The following is an 18152-nucleotide window of genomic DNA, read 5'->3' as shown; positions in this document are numbered from 1 at the left end:
GAATTCAAGACAAATGGCTTTTTATACACTTTTGTGAAGTTCTGTTTTGTGTACATTTTCTATAAAATACATGGTACTGTAATATACTTTCAATCTAAAAACCGTAGAAAACCCTGGTCTGTCTTGCATTGATGGACAACTGTATCGAAGGAAGCAGCTCTCAATCAATCGACACACACAAACACACACACAGACACACACACACACACACACACACACACACACACACACACACACACACACACACACACAAGCTCGACTGTAATCTGAATCCAGTACAAGAAAAAGAGCGTCAACATTTACAGAATTACAACGGGTTTGTCAATTCCTCTCTGCCTCTCTTTTTTACACATTTACACACAGACACACACACTGACACAGCCAGTCAAACAGACAGAAAGAGAGTCTAAGAGGAAATTCATTCAGTAAGCAAACCCAAGATCAGAGGAAATTTGGGGCCACGCTGTGTTTTTACAATTAGAGGTCAGCTACAGGTACTGTGCAGTTGATGACCAGGATACTGGGCAGAGAAAGGACTTGGTACTGGACGCTTTAAGCAATGAAGGTGGGACTTGTGTGGTCGCTCAAAATTCAATTTGCAATGATCAACATGTTTGCTGTTGTCCATGAGTCAAAATAACACAAAAAACTGATATTCTGGACGAGAGAAAACCAACCTATGGAATAAGAGAATACACTCCAGTAACATTATAAACAGAGCAGCATATGTATCTTTGTCTTAGTGTCCATCCAAAAAAACAAAACAAAAAACAAGCTACCATGTGTCAACCATGGTAATGTCACTGAAGGAGTTGATGTGGTACACATACTGTACAACCTGTTCTCCATGTCAGTGAAGAAAGAGTCTGACGTGTGCTCTGATACTCCAACTGGGCCAGCACTGTCTTTGTCTCATCACCTGGTCACAGCTGGTGTACACAGTGATCATGTTCAGGGGGCAGCAACCATAGGACCGCTTTTCCTATATTAGGCATCAAGTGGTGCCAAAGGATGTGGTCAGTATTAAATACAAACTAAGCCTTACAGAGGCTCTTCAAACACAATAAGAAGAGAGGTATAATATTCATGGTCCAATAAAGGCAGTCACATTAGGCTGACTTTGAGTAAATGCCAGTAAAAATGCCCATGTCCCTCGTCTCCTGTGTCCCTTCAGGGCCTGGTCCAACCTCTGATACCTTTACAAATCAAGATAAACTAAAGCGTAGGAACCCACTCCTCCAGATTGGTCAGAAGAGATGTGTGGTGGGAGTTGTCAAGGTTTTCAGGCAGGGCTGGTTTCACTGTGAGCAGGGTGGTTGGTTGTTGTTGTTTTGGGTGCTGGGTCTTTCAAGTGTCCACCGCAGGTCCAATTGAGTCCTGCTGAGGGCTGTCCAGAGGGGACGAGCTATCGGGGGCGGGGGGGTGAGGGGGGTGAGGTGGGTGGGCCCCCCCTGCACCTGAGCTGCAGCTCACACAACCCTGAGAGACAAAAATATGTTACATATTTGTTTCAGGTGAGCAGAAGAGGAATTTGTATGTGTGTGTGCGGATACCAACCTGTGTGTCTATCTCCTGTGGGATAGTGTGCTGTTGGATCCAGGGATGAACCTCAGCCAGCTCCTCTCTCTGCTCCTGGCTGAACCAGGGTTGGAGGGGCTGAAGATCCCGCAGCTTCTCCCGGTCCTCTGCCAGCACCTCATTCTGGTCCCTGGAGGAGAGGAAAGACGAGATAGATAGAAGAAGAAGAGTTAAAAAGAAATGGTGTCGATAGAGAAAAAAAACACCATTCTACAAATATAAGACAAAACAGTTTTTCTATAAATTACATTCAAAAAGGTGGGATGAAGACCCAAAATGATTAAAAAAAAACACTGTTTCAACAGTTAGCCATAAGTGTTGAGAAGTAGCAATGACACCAACTTTGTGTGAAGATTATGGGGTTCAGTGATGCAGAGTCATCAAAAAACTGTCAAGCAGTCAAATGGTGTCACATTATGTAATGAAAATAATGGCAAGCCTAAAAAACTGTTGCAAATGTTTCTGTCATCCCACAACTAGCTGCTTCAAAGAGATTTGACTTCAAATGTTTAAAAGGTTTTGACTCCGGAAGCTTCAAACAGTTCGACAAGAGATTGAAAAACAGAGGAGGAGCGCATTTTAGCAGCGTTGTTATTCAGCTTAAAGCTCTTGAAATCACACCAGCTGATCCTTCTTGAAATTGTGAAATGGAACTAAATATTTTAATGTAAGAATACATTTTAAGTGATACTTTATATAGTTTGGTTTCATGATCATCCACAAACAGGTTTTGCAAAAGGTGAAAAAAGCACTTTCTAAGTATGTCTTTACCCAACAAAAAAGAAAATATTTCAATTAGGTAACATATTTTAGTTTGTTTCCATTACAAATCACAATGTTCTAACAGTGAAGGAACAATTGACTTGACAGGAAAGAATGAAAGTACTGCTGCACTGCTCTGTGTGGGTTGAAAGTTTGAGGCATGTTGCTTTTCTGGCCCCACTTTAATCGGTGGAGCCAAACCGAATCAGTGGCATTAGCCGAAAAACGTTTTGACAGGACTGACCTCATCAAGAGTGGAATGAAAAGAAAAGGGCAGTGTTGTGTGTTTGTACCTGGTGCAGATCTGGTACGTCATCATGACGTGCTCAGGAGTATGCTGGACCATGCCCCACAACGAGTTCTCCACCTGAGTGTTGAAGGTGTGTTGGTGTTCTGCCAGTGCTTCCTGGCTCTTGCGGGCTTTGCGTGATGTGTCTGATGAATCATTGCTGGCAAAGTATTTGCTGCTGTTGCTGCTGCTGCCTGTAACCCAGGAAGAGCTCTGTGTCAGTCATTTCACCCTTCTATTCAATGCAAAGTCGATTTGAGTCGAGTGAGTGTTTTCCTTCTTACCGGTGTGCGAGGTGGAGGTACCATTGGAGCCGGAGCCAGATCCAGATCCTAGAGAGCCAGACTCCCCTGACCCAGACCCTGAGGCATTTGAGCCAGTCCCAGACCTGGCATCCTCCTGCAGCAACAGTTCAAGCAGCTCGCTGGTTGTTGACTGGGCATTGTGGTTCCCAGACTCACTAGGGGCGTCACCCTGACCAAGGAAAAGGTTTAACAGTCAGAATTAAACTAAGTGCAATGTGAACACAAGTGGAGGGCTGATAGGGGCTGTAAAACAGCAGACCCACCTCGTTAGGGTGTTGTTCGTGGAGGCTCTCAGCGTGGTTGTGGCCGGTGCTGCTCTGCCCTTCACTCAGCTTGGGCAGCTCCTCCTGCAGCAAGTTGAGCTGAAGGGGAGAACTCGAGCGAGAGCTGGAGAACAGAGCCCGGGGGCCAGCTGCCTCCTCCTCTTCCCCAATAGAGGAGCTGGCTCTGGGTGAGCAAAGCAGAAGGCCTGGGGAGGTCTGATTTTGGGGGCCAGGCTGACATTGGAACTGAGGCTGAACAAAGGGGGCACTGCCTTGGGGAAATCCTGTCATAGTGATCGGTTCTTGGGGCAGATAAGAGGGGGTGGACGGTGGGTAAATGGACGGGTAGGCTGGAGTGAAAGTTTGGAAGTTGGGCAGGATGACAGCCATGACTGGAGTCATGTAAGGATTGATGTTCTGGGCTTGAGCCATGGCCTGTAGGGTGTGGAAGTTTTGGAGGTCCTGCAGGTTCTGGATGGGCTCCATCTGGATTGGTTGTATGCCTGGCAGGTTCTGAGTAGACTGCTTAACGTTGAAGTTGTAGCTGAGCTGGGTTTGGTCAGGAGGCTGCAGCACCATAAGAGTGGCTCCAGGTAGTTGTTGTGGTGCAGGTGGTTGCTGTGGGACAGGCTGGGTTGCCATCATGGGGAAGAATGGCCCCTGGAGTGGAGATGCCTGGTTGTAGGGCGAACACATATGGGGCTGGGAGGACTCTGAGGAGGGCCAGGAATTAGGAACATGGCGAGGCGGACCAGCTGGGGAAGCATAGCTGTCTGAGGAGCCCTGCGGTTTAGGGCGCTTGGGTCTGGGCTTTACTCTCCGAGAGCGGTTCCACCCAGCAGCACTCAATGGACGCAAGTAGTCACCTGTAGGGAAATGGATATAGGCCGCAGAATAAGTTTGTTTGAAAAAGTCAAGATATTTCTTTAAAAATCATATTGGGCATTCTCTAAACCCACACATGCTGTTTTTGATTTAAATATATACCTCGGTGGTGGGAGTGAGCCATAGAGCTGTTGTCCAGCTGCAGATAGGAACTGTAGGGGCTCTGGAGGATGCGATGGCGGTATCGATCCACATATTCTTGCTCCTCCTTCTGGGTGTGAGCCGATAGTACCTCCTTGGTGAGACCTACAAACCTTTTTTCTTCTGTGGCAGGGCCTGGGGCTGTACGGACAGAGGTCGGAGGAGCATCAGTGGGCTCACTGCCCATTGGGGCATCCTCCAGTGCTGTGGCCTCTGTGGGACAGCATCAAGGAAAACACGTTAGGCAGTTTAAAGGCCTTTATTCCATGCTCACAAATTCCTGAATGTTTGTTAAAATGGAGCTTTCACTCCCATATGCGGTTTATTAAAATGTGAGATCTACAGTTGCAAAAGAGCATCTGAGTGAATCATGTGATCTGACACACAGATAAAAAAGCATGTTTGTGTACCTGATTCAGGCTGGGGTACATGGACGATGGTGCTGCTGTATGAACACTGGCTGGTGACAGAGACCACACTCATGGCCTTGGTGGACATGGTGATGTCTGTTAGAGGTGCTCCAACGACTGCTGCTGCTGTAGGGCCCACCGACACCTCACTGTTCAACACCACCACTGGACACAAAGGAGACACTACATGAAGAACAGCTGAAATTGCTTTTGTACAATACAACAAATTTCAATCTAAATGGTGACAGAAGAGTGTGTGAGCGTGTGTCTGTTTATACCATCTGAGCTGGCCTGAGCTGTGTCAGTGGCTCCAGCAGGCTTGTCATCTTCTGAGGTAGACGATGAGGAAGAAGAGGTGGCCAGGGAATGAGATTCGCTCTTCCGCTTAAGGGCTGGACCTGTACAGCTCTCCAAATATCTAGAACACACAAATGACATGAACACACATCAGACACGCAAATAATAGTGTGATAGGTGCTTTGGCATGTAATAAACTGAAATTATCTAAAAGCGTCACAACGATACAACCATCACACACCTGATGATGTTGTCCACACAGTTGATCTGCTGGTAGGAGGGAATGTGTGTTTGCTTCCTGCCTTCTTCATGATCTCTGACCTCAGGGTTTGTGGCTCCAGGGGGCTGACGTGCTGGAAGAATAAATTGTAATTTTAGCCAATATTTAAACATTCAAAAACTTAAAAGTATGAATTTTTCAAAACGTTTTGGGTTGCATTACCTGTGGCAGGCTTACCAAGAAGAGCAACTTTGTGGCTGGAATCCTGATACACTTGCTGGCCCCAACTCTTGACACTGTTCACCTCAGCACAGATTTGGTGCAGAGTCATCTGCAAACACACACACACACACACACACACACAATGGATCAGCATGATTAATCTGGCAGAGATACATTGGCTTCCTGGCTAGTGATCACTGATGTCTCACCGGTTCCCGATGTGCGTCCTCCCACAGGTTACCATTACTGTCACTGGAAGAAGCTACACTGATGTAATGCTCATGAGAGCCGTTGCTTCCTAAACTGCCATAACCACTGGAACCATTGTTATGGACTGGCTGTGGATAAAAAACACAAAGTATTGAAGATTAGTGGAAACTCTGACACAACACATGCACGCACGCACACACGTGCACACACACACACACACACACACACACAAGATATGTGTGTGTTGTACTCTGTGTGTGTGTGTGTAGTTATGTACATGCTCTAGGGCAGGGGTCGGGAACCTTTTTTTTTACTAAAGAGCCACTTTTACCTTTTTTTTTTTTTTAAATCTCAGAAGAGCCAAATTAAATCAAAAGACTGTAATGCGGGTTGGAATTGCGCAATTCATTTGCAGTCTGGACGCAGAGTGGTGTGGGTCTCCTCTCTGCTCTGACTGCAGCTGGGACTGCTGCGCGAGGCTACTGTGAACCTGACCACCTGTGAGTGCTTTGGGACGGGGGAGGGGCTCACAGCAGCACCCGCAGCTCGTTGAGGTAAGTAACTGCAGAGCTATACGTGCTTTCACTTCAGAGTCTCCAAAACACCAGAAAAGTCTCATATAACACCACAAAAAGTCACTAAGAGGATTTGGAAAGTCGCCAGATTTAGCGAGAAAGTCGCCATGTTGGCAACACTGTTCTTGTTGACGGAAATGGAGGGAAATCTGTGATTTTGTTTGATGTTGTCATGGCAACGAGCCGTGAATGTAACAATATTGTGCAGGCTATGTTTACAGAGTCAAATGAGGTGGAAAGTGAAATTAAATTTCTCAGATAGACCTACGTATTTGCAATGAAGCCTTGTCATTTTAATATAAGTAGTATTGACTTTTGTTTTAGCCTTCCTCTAGGCCTATGCTTATCCCTTTATTTGCAAGTTGTTTTTTTTTCGCCAACCCATTTCGTCCGAGAGCCCCGGCCGTGCAGCAAAAGAGCCAGTGGTGGCTCGCGAGCCCCAGGTTCCCGACCCCTGCTCTAGGGCAATAAAAAGGATTCCTTTCATAATGATATGGAAAAGACAAAATTGTTACTGGTATTCATGAAGCTTTAACCGGCAAATATTTCATCTTTACTCTTGATTAATGAGAAAATTAATACATCAATAATAATGAACATTAAGTTTTATATTTTTGTAGCACTGAAATAATCACCTGCAGGAAGAGTTTATAGATCTTTGCTTGCAGATCTTTTATTTCTTCATGGGTGATTGGGAAATACTCCTTAGGCCGAGCAGCAAACACGTCCTCATTCAGTGGACTCCTGGAGACAAATAAGACGATGTCATACACATACCTAACCCTCCACCTGAGCACACAGACAGCACTGAGACTTTATCTGTTAATATAAATAGTTTTCTTTTTTTAAATCTTTGTGTGGTTCTCAGATTGTGTAAGTTTGTCCTTACATTCTGACTTTATGCCTTCCAATGATGAAGGCCACCTTTCGACTCCAAGGGTTGATGAAGCTAGACCAGCTGGTGTCCAAGGTGATGTAATCTCCATTTTGACAGCGCAGACGCACCGGCGAATGCTCAAATGGAGGCTGGCCCGCATGCTTCAACACTACACATGGTATGACAAAGAGAGAAAAAAACAAATTAATATACTGATTATTTAAAAAAAATAAATGAATTGATTATTGGTGCACAGTATAAAAATCAAGACACATTCATATACCAATATGATAACAGGATCTATACGCAAGGTTAGAAAAACCTGCTCATCATAAAACATAAAAACAAAAAAAACTCCTTTCGTGCTTACCTTTCCTGTGCATAGACAGAATGAGGGGGCGGTCCTCTGGGTGAATGTGGGTCAGCAACGATGTGCCAATCAGATCCTGAGGAAGGTATCCAAGCAATGGCACAGCCCTGTGGGTAGTCATCAATTGTCAAATTAGCTTAATCAACACACCACCAATTTATAGCTCAACATGAACTCTGTGCACATCTGAGAGTGTGTATTGACCTGTCATCCACTTCCAGGAACACACAACCAGGTGAGTGTGTGGTGGTGAAGATTCGCTTGTCCATGGGGATCCGAGGTGCTGTACAAGTGAATAATATGATAAATAATAGAGATCTTTCTAATGTGCTGATGAATAAATTGCATAAAATTAAATACATATCTTCCATCAGAAACAAGCAAACACATACAAATATGTGAGTAAATATACAGTTTGTTGTTAACTATTCACTGGGCTGTATACAGTTTGTGGTCCTCATAATAAAAATAATAATAACAATTATAATTATACCCTCATATCCAGAGATGATTCGTTCAGCGAGCGCCAAGCAACACGGCTCCTCCTCGTCTCCACTGCTTCCTGTTCCCTGCACCTTCAGCAGGTACGGTGTGATCCGAAACGGGTTGTAACGCATCTCACCCTCGTGGTCCTTCCCGCCCCTAAAAAACATTCATTCACATTTAAATTTCCACAGCAATGGAGTATAAATAGGCCATATTACAAACTTACTTCAATCTCTATGTGGATCTGAGCTAATTGGTTCTATCTTTAAGTGTATGGCTCATTAAGTCCCATATGGTGGTCGGGATGCATGTTGATTTGAAAAGTGGCTTTCATGTGCTTAACTGACACCTATTGGTAAAAAGTGGTAATTCTGGGTAATTTCTAATTTTCTTCAAGAATCTGTGGAGTTCATATTTTTCCGTATGCATCTTATTTTCCCAGATTTATGTGAGGCCTTGTAGAGGACTGTGCCTTAATGGCATTAAGATACCAAACAACTACTGACCTGATTCTGCAGAAGAAAGACTTGACCTGGGCACAGTCAAACAAAACGCCCGCTGCAGAGACAAAGAACAATGAAGTGTTATTTATCTGCCCATTATAATTCACAAAGATGTGCACTCTTGTACTAACCCTAACCCTAATCCTAACTCTAAACTTAACCTCAAAGTAACCCTAACCCTAACCCTAAAATCATATAAAAGTCAAATAAAAATTACCAATCAAAAGTTTTAAAAAAACCCCATTTTTCCAGTTTTTATTGAAATTTAAGCAGTTCAGGTCTAGTGACTGATCTTTAATGGTACAAAATAAGAGGTAAAAAAAAGTATAGGTTACCAAAAACTGAAAATAATGTAAACTTTATTTTTTTTTGGGATCAAGTAATGGGTTGAAAAACTCACAGCTTTTCTGTAGCCTTGAAAGTTGATGCATCAATTCCTACACGTGACTGAACTTTTGTTGATTACTTACAAACCCTCTGTTTGTATTAAGGCATTGATGAGAGAACGTGATGGTGTGGGGATTTTTTTCTGGATCCAGACTTGGCACCTTGTGACTAAATGGGCTATCACAGCATTTTGCAGAGCCATACATCACACTCTGGTCAACGCCTAGTTGGTCAGGAGTTCATCCTACTTCAAGATAATGACCCACAACATACCTCCAGGCTATGTCAGAGGGAAAGAACAACACAATGGACTTCAAATCATGGCCAGTACAGTTATTGAGCTGGTTCAATGGGCTTGGGAGGAACTGGATAAAAAGGGGGACAGTGAAGAACTAAAGCAACAGTATTCGGGAGGTGGCTCAATCGATTAGTTCACAATGTTGTTTATATTTTGTTTAACAAATAGATGCATGATTTCGTTTATTTTTCCGTTTTTTTTTAATCTTATAGTTTTGAAATGTGTTTTTACATTGAGATATTAAACTATGTAATTTCAATAAAAAGTGGAAAATTGTGGAAAATTTGACAAGCAGTGTCTAGACACTGAAAAATAAAAGAACTTCATTTTGTAGAGCAAGATGAAGTAAAAAAAAAAAAAAGGTTAAATGTTTATAGTCAGCCTTATAGTATTTGCTTGTTCTGTGTCGGTTATTTGTTAGTATTTGTGGTATTACATAAAGAACAAACACAAACCTAAAATTGTAATAAAGAGAAAAACTAAATAAAAATCTATAATAACCCAACATGAAATAAAATAAAATGAAATAAAAACAACAACTGTAACCTACATAACAAACTGAACTTTAAAGTTCATCCTGGCCTTAAACGTACAAAATAAAAAATAATAACAGAACATTCGGTACAAACACACCTGTGTGCGAGTTGCTCCAGGGTGGCAGATGTGGCTGCGCCGTGTGTGAGTAGAAGACATTTACATCTTGGTGAAAGAGCAGCTCCACAAACTTGGCCGACTCCAGGAACTTCCTCTTGCAGCACATGATGCTGGGAGCCTGCTCTGACGCGTACAGCACACGCCCGCTCGACAGTGCGAAAACCACCATGAAGGAGTCCTACACACAGATACAGGGAGACGGAAAGACACACGCACACAAGCAAGCCAAGTCACAGACACACACAAAGGCAGTAAACACACGTACACTCACACACCCGCCAAATAAAGTTAATGTACATGTGCATGCATGTATGCAAGTGTGTTTGTTTAAATGCTTTGAGACTGTCTACTAACTGTTATAGGAGCCTCAAATCAGCAGCAAAATATTATATAAGAAAAGTTCACTAATAACCCTCTATATCTAAGTTACGTCTTGTCATAACTTGTGCGTAGTGTTGTTTAAGTGTGTGATGTATACCGTGTTTTTAAGGGTGTGTTCAGAGGTGACTCTCTCCAACTCTTCCAGGGTGCAAACAGTGGTGTCTCTCCTCTCGTCCTGGCCGTTTTTCATCAGCAGTTTGTAGTACTCACTATTGGCTACAGAGGACAACACAAACACAAGTGCTGCTTTGAAACGACACCGGATGATCAGGATAGTTTAGTAAAAAAAAGCTGCTACCGCTGACGCTATTCTTAATGTTAAAGAAAAAAAATAGTTTCAATTAGAAAAACGTGTTCATCAGCCTGTGTGTTAAGCCAGGTTACCTTGTACTTGCTTGACGCAGTTAAGTGCGTAATGTAAGGCCTCCACAGTGCTAGCTTTGCTGCGGCTGCGTTTATCTGATGGAAGCCTCTTCTTCATCTCAGCCACTGTGGTCATCAACTCTCTGTGAGTCTGTTCCTTTCCACCACCTACATGCTCGCTGCTAAACACACAATTAGAGATAAAATAAAAATTACATTATCTAATCTAATCTACAGGACAATGCAGTAGATTTGGTGCATGTTAAAACCTGAGAGTATGTCAGTGGTTTTGACTGTTTTTTTTGTTTGTCATATATAGCACAAATGCTGTATACTTTATATTCCTGCAGATCATTGGCTGCTGAAAAGAATCCAAATTATTAGCAATGTTGCAATGTTTAAGTCTTGGATTTTGAAATTGCCCCACAATAACCTCAATGCATCACAGGCATCAGTTCCAATAGTTATGATGAAGTTGTACTTTGACTTACCATATGTGCCTTGAGCTATGTGGAATTTCAACATTACAACATTACAGCTTCATTCACTTTCAGTTTCACCTCCAGATTACGTGATAGCTAATCTGACTAAACTGAAAACGTTTTAAACTTGTCTGATTGCTCATGTGTCTCGCTCTTTGGACCAATTTTTAGCAATATCATAGATTTACTGAAACCTCAGCATTTAGCACAATTAGAGTATGATGTCATAACCCTCAAAGTAAGTGCTATGGTATGCTGTGATTGAACATCAACATAGGTCAAGAAGTCAGGCCATGTGGAATCAAGAGTATGAAAAGGTAAATACCTCTTGGTGGAGACTGAGGTGGATCCTATGGCGCTGCCAGGGCTGTGATTGGCTGAGGAGGAGAGGTCATGCGATCCGCTTGTCATCTCCTCGTCTTCCTGCCCCACCTCTCCACCTGAACCTCCGCTCTCCTCTCCCCTGAGGTGCTCAGACTGTGCCCCTCCTTCCAGCTGCCCTGAGGGCACCCTCTCTTCCCCTCGGCCCTCTGTGGCCAACAGTAACGCAGGCTCCTCCCCATCTGGACCGCTGTCTCCTCCTGGCATCTCCGCACTTTGGTCACACATCAATAGTAATTTGTCCAATTACAGTGGTCAGTAAGGATCTTCATATGCTCAGCAAGGGGAATGGGTTCCATGTGGTGACGATAAATGAGTTCTCATTCAATCAGTGCTGAATGTTGGATGTTAGGGTCTCCCTTCAGCACTGTAAAATACAAGAAAACAAGAAGAGATCATAAAAAACGGTGTCAGAACTAACTGGATTAAGAGCAGGGAAGAACCAGCAGTTGCTGATGATCAACCAGATCATTTCTTAGCTGTGGGAGCCCTATGCCTGTGAATATGTGTAATGACACAGATCATGTTGTTTTAGCACTGCCCAGTTTGAAATGGGATGGTGGTGGTTCACAGTTAGGGAGCTAATCAAGCCCCTGCAGACACATTAGAGGTAGAGGAAAAAGACTGATTCCTAGATGCACTGTTATGGGGACATAGATGATTCTGCATCAATTAACAAATGTCAAAAATTGATTTCCTTAATGATAATTAATATTGTGATGTTGACGAAACGAAAAAGGTGTTATTTTGTTGTCCATATTCATAAAAGGCAGCACTTGCAAGTATTTTTTGATTTAATGACTAAATAATTACCCGGACTAAATAACGTTAGACCGGCTGACCAACACACACTGCAGTACTTATACTTACACAACTCTGAGGTGAAGAAAATAACCCCTAACCCTAACCCTAACCCCAGCGTTCGCTCTGCGTCTTGGACACCAATGTCGTTCCCGGAGGTAACGGTGCAGAGGAGAAGCTGCTGCTCTCCACTGCTGGAGAGCAGCAGCTGTTAATAACACAGAGGAGCACTCTGCCTCCTGTCATATTGGTATTCTCATACAGGCAGGGGACTACAAGATGCTTTCAAATGAATTATCTAATTAATGAATGCAGTTGCGGACCATTTATCTTACCAGTTATGTGTCATATTGTATTTCAGTGGTATGCAGACACCAGTGATGGTGTGGCACACAGTATACCATAATAAGAGACTGAAAGTACTGCCCCCTTTTCTATTCACTCATTTGAGAATCAGTTTTTAATCGAGAATTTCAGGAATTGGAATCAACTCAAATGGTGAAATTCCCAAAGATTCCCAGTCCTCAGACACATCATGCTTGTTGGTGTTATGAGACTGCAAAATATGATTAATACAATATATCTTAATCATCATGATAAGGTTTAGTGTTGCACATGGGCTTAACAGAGGTTTAACATTCTTAGGACTCTAAATTGTTGGGATAAAGCAGCAGCTTGCTTAACTCCAACATCAATGAATGTGAACTTCTAAATTTGGTTTCCTGTGTTTTATGATGTGACGGACACATGTGCCGTCTCACAATTGCATACTACTCACAAACTGTATACATTACGCACTAAATTTATAGTATACCGTTCTTGCAGACTTCAAACAAACTGTGACTTATGAATGCTACTGACACTTTATCTTTACAAAGAGGCAAAACAAATGTCTCTCGAAAAATGTTCTAATAATTTTTTTTTTTGGTAAGGTCTTTTGGGGGTTTTCTTAACACCAATTACAAGTATGGAATAAGGTTTGACAGACTTTATGTATACTGTTCTCGCAGTAGACATTTTAACAGGAAGAGCACAGGTATAACTGATAACTCAAATTACTTTAGTGATTATAACATTCAATTGGGGTGAACCAGTTTCAATGTCCTCAAATAGCCCCATCTGTATAATGCGTGAAGACTTACTGGCATCACTTAGGAACAATTTTACTGCTGTGAAAAGTCAAAACGCTGTGAAAAAGATCTATTAAGACCGGAGAAATAAAAGCCAATTTCAAATAGCTATAACACATGCCAAAACTGCAAAAGCTGAAGAGGCATTTAAAAAAAAAAGAGTGTCTTCTTAAGACACTATAGTAGGTATATTAATGCCAAATATCAACAAATAAAATAGATTGTGCAGTGCAAGTGAACAAACACAGTCTGGCTTGTTACATAATTCACTGGACTATCTGACTATCATCAAACTGACTCATTGCTTTCTGATTCACTCACATCATCTACAATTTAAATGTTAGGCGCATTTCATCCATCAATGCTGCCAAGTACAGCTCATAAAAACAAATCACATAATAATTATTATTGTAAGAGATTGTCCTCCTCTTGCCTCCAAGTCAGCTGCAGCTTGGCCATCTTAATATCAGTTATTAGAACAAAAACCGTGGCATTTACACGCAGCAGTGAGACAAGACAGGTGAGAAACAGAGATAGAGGGGAAAGACAGAGGGAGACATGCTGAGCAGCACAAACAGAAGCCAGTGAAAATATCCTGCGCCGTTTATTGGGACGACACTGCAGGATTACATAACCAGCTTGCTCAATTATACCTGTATTATGTGAGCAAAATGCACAGACACAAACTCATGGTCTCTGTGGTGGAGGTGTGATGTGCTGGCCTTGCCGTAACGATACAAGACAAAAACAAACCTGATAAGGCGACGATGGGTCAAGGTGCTGAGCCTACTCTGTACTCCCCTTCCCCACCTTCTCAGAGGAGAGTTTGAATTCTTGTTCAAAACACATTGCAAACCAAATGAAAATGAAAGGTTGTGTGCTGCACCAAAACTGGTGATTGGCGCACTGTTTGATAGATCATTTCATACAAAGACATGCAAATAAGAACAGCTTACTATTATTAATGTTTTCTGACACAACAGTTGCTTATTTTCTACAAATTAAATTGTTGAATTTCATATGGAAGCCGTTTATATATGCAAAATCAAAATTAAATAGCTAAAAGGAACTTTTAACAATAATAAGAAGGAAAAAATCTGACGGAGCAGGACTGCACTTCAATTTTGATGAACTTTTCCGAGGTGACAGGTGTGATGGAGTAGAGTTTATTTGGGTTTAGGAATGGGCAATATAGCCAAAAATGATATAAATAAAAACATGTTCTAATTTATTGATCAACATTACAGTGTGGCACTTGTATAATAATATAACATCTAACTTCACTAAACACACTGCATTTCAAAGCAATAAACTGTTCCATTATTATATATAGTATTACAAGAGGGCAAACCCTTAATAAGTGCAAAACAATAACTTCCACAATTTTTACAAAATTTTAATTACAGTTTCCTAATTCTTTTGGACAACAGAAAGTGTGTCTAATAATGATGTGATAATTTGACAAATCAATAAACAACACCTTTGAAAGTTGATACGCAATAATATTTCATTATCGCCCTGCTCTATTTGACATGTGGTGAGCTATGAATGGGAATACACAAAACCCACTGCTGCATTTAAGGCCAGTTAATCTTATCAAATGTCAAGCCAACACAAAATATGTTTTCAAAATCTAATGAAAACATTTCTTAACTGTATCTAAAAAAAAATATCCTATTTTGACTTCTGGCAAATACACTGAGTAAGCCCTGAGTGAGTGTGGAGTCAAAGAACAGCCATGCAATGTCTGTGCTCAAGTCAATCAAATGAATTAACTGAGTGTCCTCTGTCTGTTCAATTAATGCTTTTTCTTTTCATACAACAACAACAACTTAAATAGTGAGCCAGTAAAGAACTGATCTTGTTATCTCAATGAGCCTCTCAGACACAAGTCTTGTGATTTGAACTGTGCGGTGCCTACCGAGCCATGCTTGCATACATTCACAACACCAATAAGATATGGACAAAATTCCTGCACTTGCTGAAGTAAAAGCCCAAAGCCTACAGCATTTGGTTATGAAATCACAATATTATATAATGACACTCACAGACTGGCAACATGTAATGTGGTCTATCTACACAATAAGGTTAGGGTGTTTTCCTTGCTGTATGTGTTGGCCTGTGGTGACTATTGTAGTTTCCCATAAGGGGATCAATCAATCATATCTATATGTCTGTCTATATAAGGTCAACTATTATAAGAAGTTTTAGGTGGCACTGTACTGACTGACCTCTGACAACAAGTTAAATATTTATGGGGTTGAGGTCGCGGTTGTAGTGTCAAGAGGTTTGTGACATCTTTAAATAGGTCACTTCAAAAAACTTAAATTAATCACTACAATGTCATAAACACACACACAGACAACCTAACCAATAAAGTTATTCAAGTCAACAGTGATAGCTGACCTGTTACACCTGCTTTCATCCACTGGAAAAGGAAAACCTTTTCAGGTTTCAAAAAACACACACACAACCCCTTCCTACTCAAAACAAACCTGACACTAATTTGACAGTTCAACGCCCCCTCCCCACATGAACCTAGTAACCTCAACAGCCTCAATGACCAACCACCAATTTATACTTAAGAGGAGCGACACTGCTACTATCGCAAAGAAACCTAAAGCACAACCTACATTTACTATTCAATGATGAGATTATTATATACACAACCACAATTGGCCAGCAGCAAATTCCATTTTGTAACATGTTACAATATAAATACTGAGTGTAGCCATTGGCAATTTATGACACAGATGCAATTCCTCAAGTAGATCTACAGGCGTACTCCTCTTTTATTACTAGATAATGTTAGCTGATAGCTTGTTGGATAGTGTACTGCCTAACATCACAGTATAGTTGCGCGCGGTGTATGCCTGAATATCGTGTCAGATCAATAACAGCTAACTTGCAGTGTTTTAATAACTCGCTCAGCCCAGCGTCACTACGACTCTCTGACTTATGGCAGACATGTTATTCGTCTAACTTATCAGTAATACACACAACTGACAACTGCTCACAGTCAGAAAACAGTTGATTGTTGTGAAATGTGGCTAAAAAGACACAGTAACCACTCACACCACAATACCGCCAATACATTTCATTTGTTTACATGCACTGCTCTAAGTGGTCGCTACTGAGGGCGAGGCTGTTAGCTAGCTTCGCTCCATTGCCAAATCACAAACGACACATCAAGACCTCGAACTGCTGATGAAATATTTACCTTTTCGATTCCACGTAGGTCTCAGCTTCAATATCACCAAATTAAATAGCATTAAACGGCTCCTCAGACCGCACTAAAATGTATTTTTTTTATTATGTCCTAGTCACGTAGCTGAATTGTCATCCACTTCGGAGCGCTTGACACATTTGTGCAACGTGAGGCCGGTGCAGTAGAGCCCCGCCTGCTGAGCTGTGATTGGACAGACTAAATTTGCATCGGTCGTGTGATTGGTTAGAGGCATATACGTGGGCATGCCCAGGGCAGCGGTCTGTCAACGGCGCACAGGCTATTCACGTGGATATACATGTTACATAACAGAGAGACAACAATCCTTGTGCAGCCTGTTGATGCAGCGACTCACTAAGCGTTGCATAGTCCTCACTACTACTGAATGAATGAACGGAGCCGCTGTATGACCCAGTTGATGCAGTTCATGAATTATGTTTTGATTTTTACCTATTCTTAATTTTTGACATTCAATTAACAGTGCTGCTGAATTAGGTGCAACACCACCAGTCAGCACACAGGTTCACATGCACCCGCACACTTTTTATGTTTTGTGTTTCTTGAATTTGGACTAAAATGATGTTCTATAGAAAAAACTGTTTTTATATCATGTATTAGAAATGGACTAATGAAAAGTGTACGAGAAGCTCAAGTACTAGCTGGGCAAAGTGGTCAAATACTGTAGGGCTCAAGGTTCTCTGTGGTAATGTTAGTTTGTTTTGCGTGGTTATTATATAATAGAGAAAACTCCATCTTGTGGAGGGGCCATAAAGTAACTCTAGTCTTTTTTGGGTTGGGTGGGCTGGGGTGTAGGGGGTGTTTAACTGATAAAAAATATATTATATTATATTATTATCATATTTATTAATTCAGTTTATTTTGTGCTCATACTGTAAATATTCTCACATTAATACCTGCTCAATCAAGTAACCACAAACAAGTTACTAACACATTCATAATGCACAGTGTAGATAATAAAGGGAGTGGAGGTCAATAAGGTCCCGACACTCATTTTTACACTAGATGCCCACCCCCCCCTCAAAAAAAGAATTTGCCTGGTATCATCAACTCGACTTAGTTGAGTGGGCAGATTCAAAGGTTTTGGACCCAGGAAATCCTTGAGGGTCAATCTAGCACTCGGAATTTTACAAATGCCTTCAGCATAAAGCTCAACATAATCATAGCTAAGAAAATGATTTTTTTTGTTCAGTAGTACTGTTGTAGAGTTTGTAAGGATTAGGTCTCTTGGGGGTTGGTAAATAACTAGGTCTCGGGTTCACAGGATAAAGCTACTGAGGTAAACAAGTGGTGTTTGTAAAAGTTAACTATACGACACTTTTGTCCAAGCACTGAAATGCAGTGAAAACAACTTGCAATTACTAATGTTACAATCTTAAAAAGTGTCAGTGAGTGAGCTGGTAGCCAGAGACCAGCTCTGCAGTGTGGATGAAACACCAGATGATTTCCCTGGTTTAGGCGTTATCAGACTCAAGACTCAAGAATGATTAGGACCAGTACTGTCTGTGCGACTGAAAGACTCTGTTCAGTTGACATTTATTCTGTTAGAGATCAGATACAAACACTCACTCTGGGCACTGGGATTTAAATTCAGTCTGTTTTATTCAAGCAATAGGCATTTGGGGAAAAGAGAATAAT

The 18152-nt window shown here is 41.7% G+C and overlaps 1 protein-coding gene across 2 annotated transcripts; it reads right to left on the bottom strand.

Annotated features, from left to right (window-relative positions):
* Positions 1–193: 193 nt before the first annotated feature.
* Positions 194–16635, bottom strand: per3 (period circadian clock 3). 2 transcript variants are annotated; one of them, XM_062443293.1, is made up of 22 exons: positions 16491–16635; positions 11284–11706; positions 10498–10658; positions 10211–10329; positions 9712–9910; positions 8397–8448; positions 7898–8046; positions 7609–7687; positions 7405–7511; positions 7047–7203; positions 6793–6901; positions 5582–5710; positions 5373–5481; positions 5172–5283; positions 4912–5051; positions 4634–4798; positions 4185–4436; positions 3198–4063; positions 2914–3103; positions 2634–2823; positions 1558–1708; positions 194–1479 (listed from the first exon to the last, which is right to left on the bottom strand). In XM_062443293.1, exons 2-22 carry the CDS (start codon positions 11565–11567, stop codon positions 1348–1350), a joined length of 3852 nt encoding a protein of 1283 aa, XP_062299277.1. In that variant the 5' UTR covers positions 11568–11706; positions 16491–16635; the 3' UTR covers positions 194–1347. The 2 variants fall into 2 exon arrangements, with proteins under 2 accessions (XP_062299277.1, XP_062299278.1); XM_062443294.1 differs by having other exon boundaries at positions 5388–5481.
* Positions 16636–18152: the final 1517 nt, after the last annotated feature.

This window comes from Scomber scombrus, chromosome 3, assembly GCF_963691925.1.
Source record: "Scomber scombrus chromosome 3, fScoSco1.1, whole genome shotgun sequence".
Taxonomy (NCBI): domain Eukaryota; kingdom Metazoa; phylum Chordata; class Actinopteri; order Scombriformes; family Scombridae; genus Scomber; species Scomber scombrus.
This window is presented reverse-complemented; position numbering and strand designations above follow the sequence as displayed.

Excerpts from the sequence above, each read along its gene's own strand:
- per3 (XM_062443293.1), bottom strand. The coding sequence starts at position 11,567 with ATGTGTGACCAAAGTGCGGAGATGCCAGGAGGAGACAGCGGTCCAGAT. Across the intron at positions 8,047-8,396 it reads TCTTTCTTCTGCAGAATCAG|GGGCGGGAAGGACCACGAGG; the intron begins GTCAGTAGTTGT and ends AATGTTTTTTAG. Across the intron at positions 3,104-3,197 it reads ACGAACAACACCCTAACGAG|GGTGACGCCCCTAGTGAGTC; the intron begins GTGGGTCTGCTG and ends TTCCTTGGTCAG.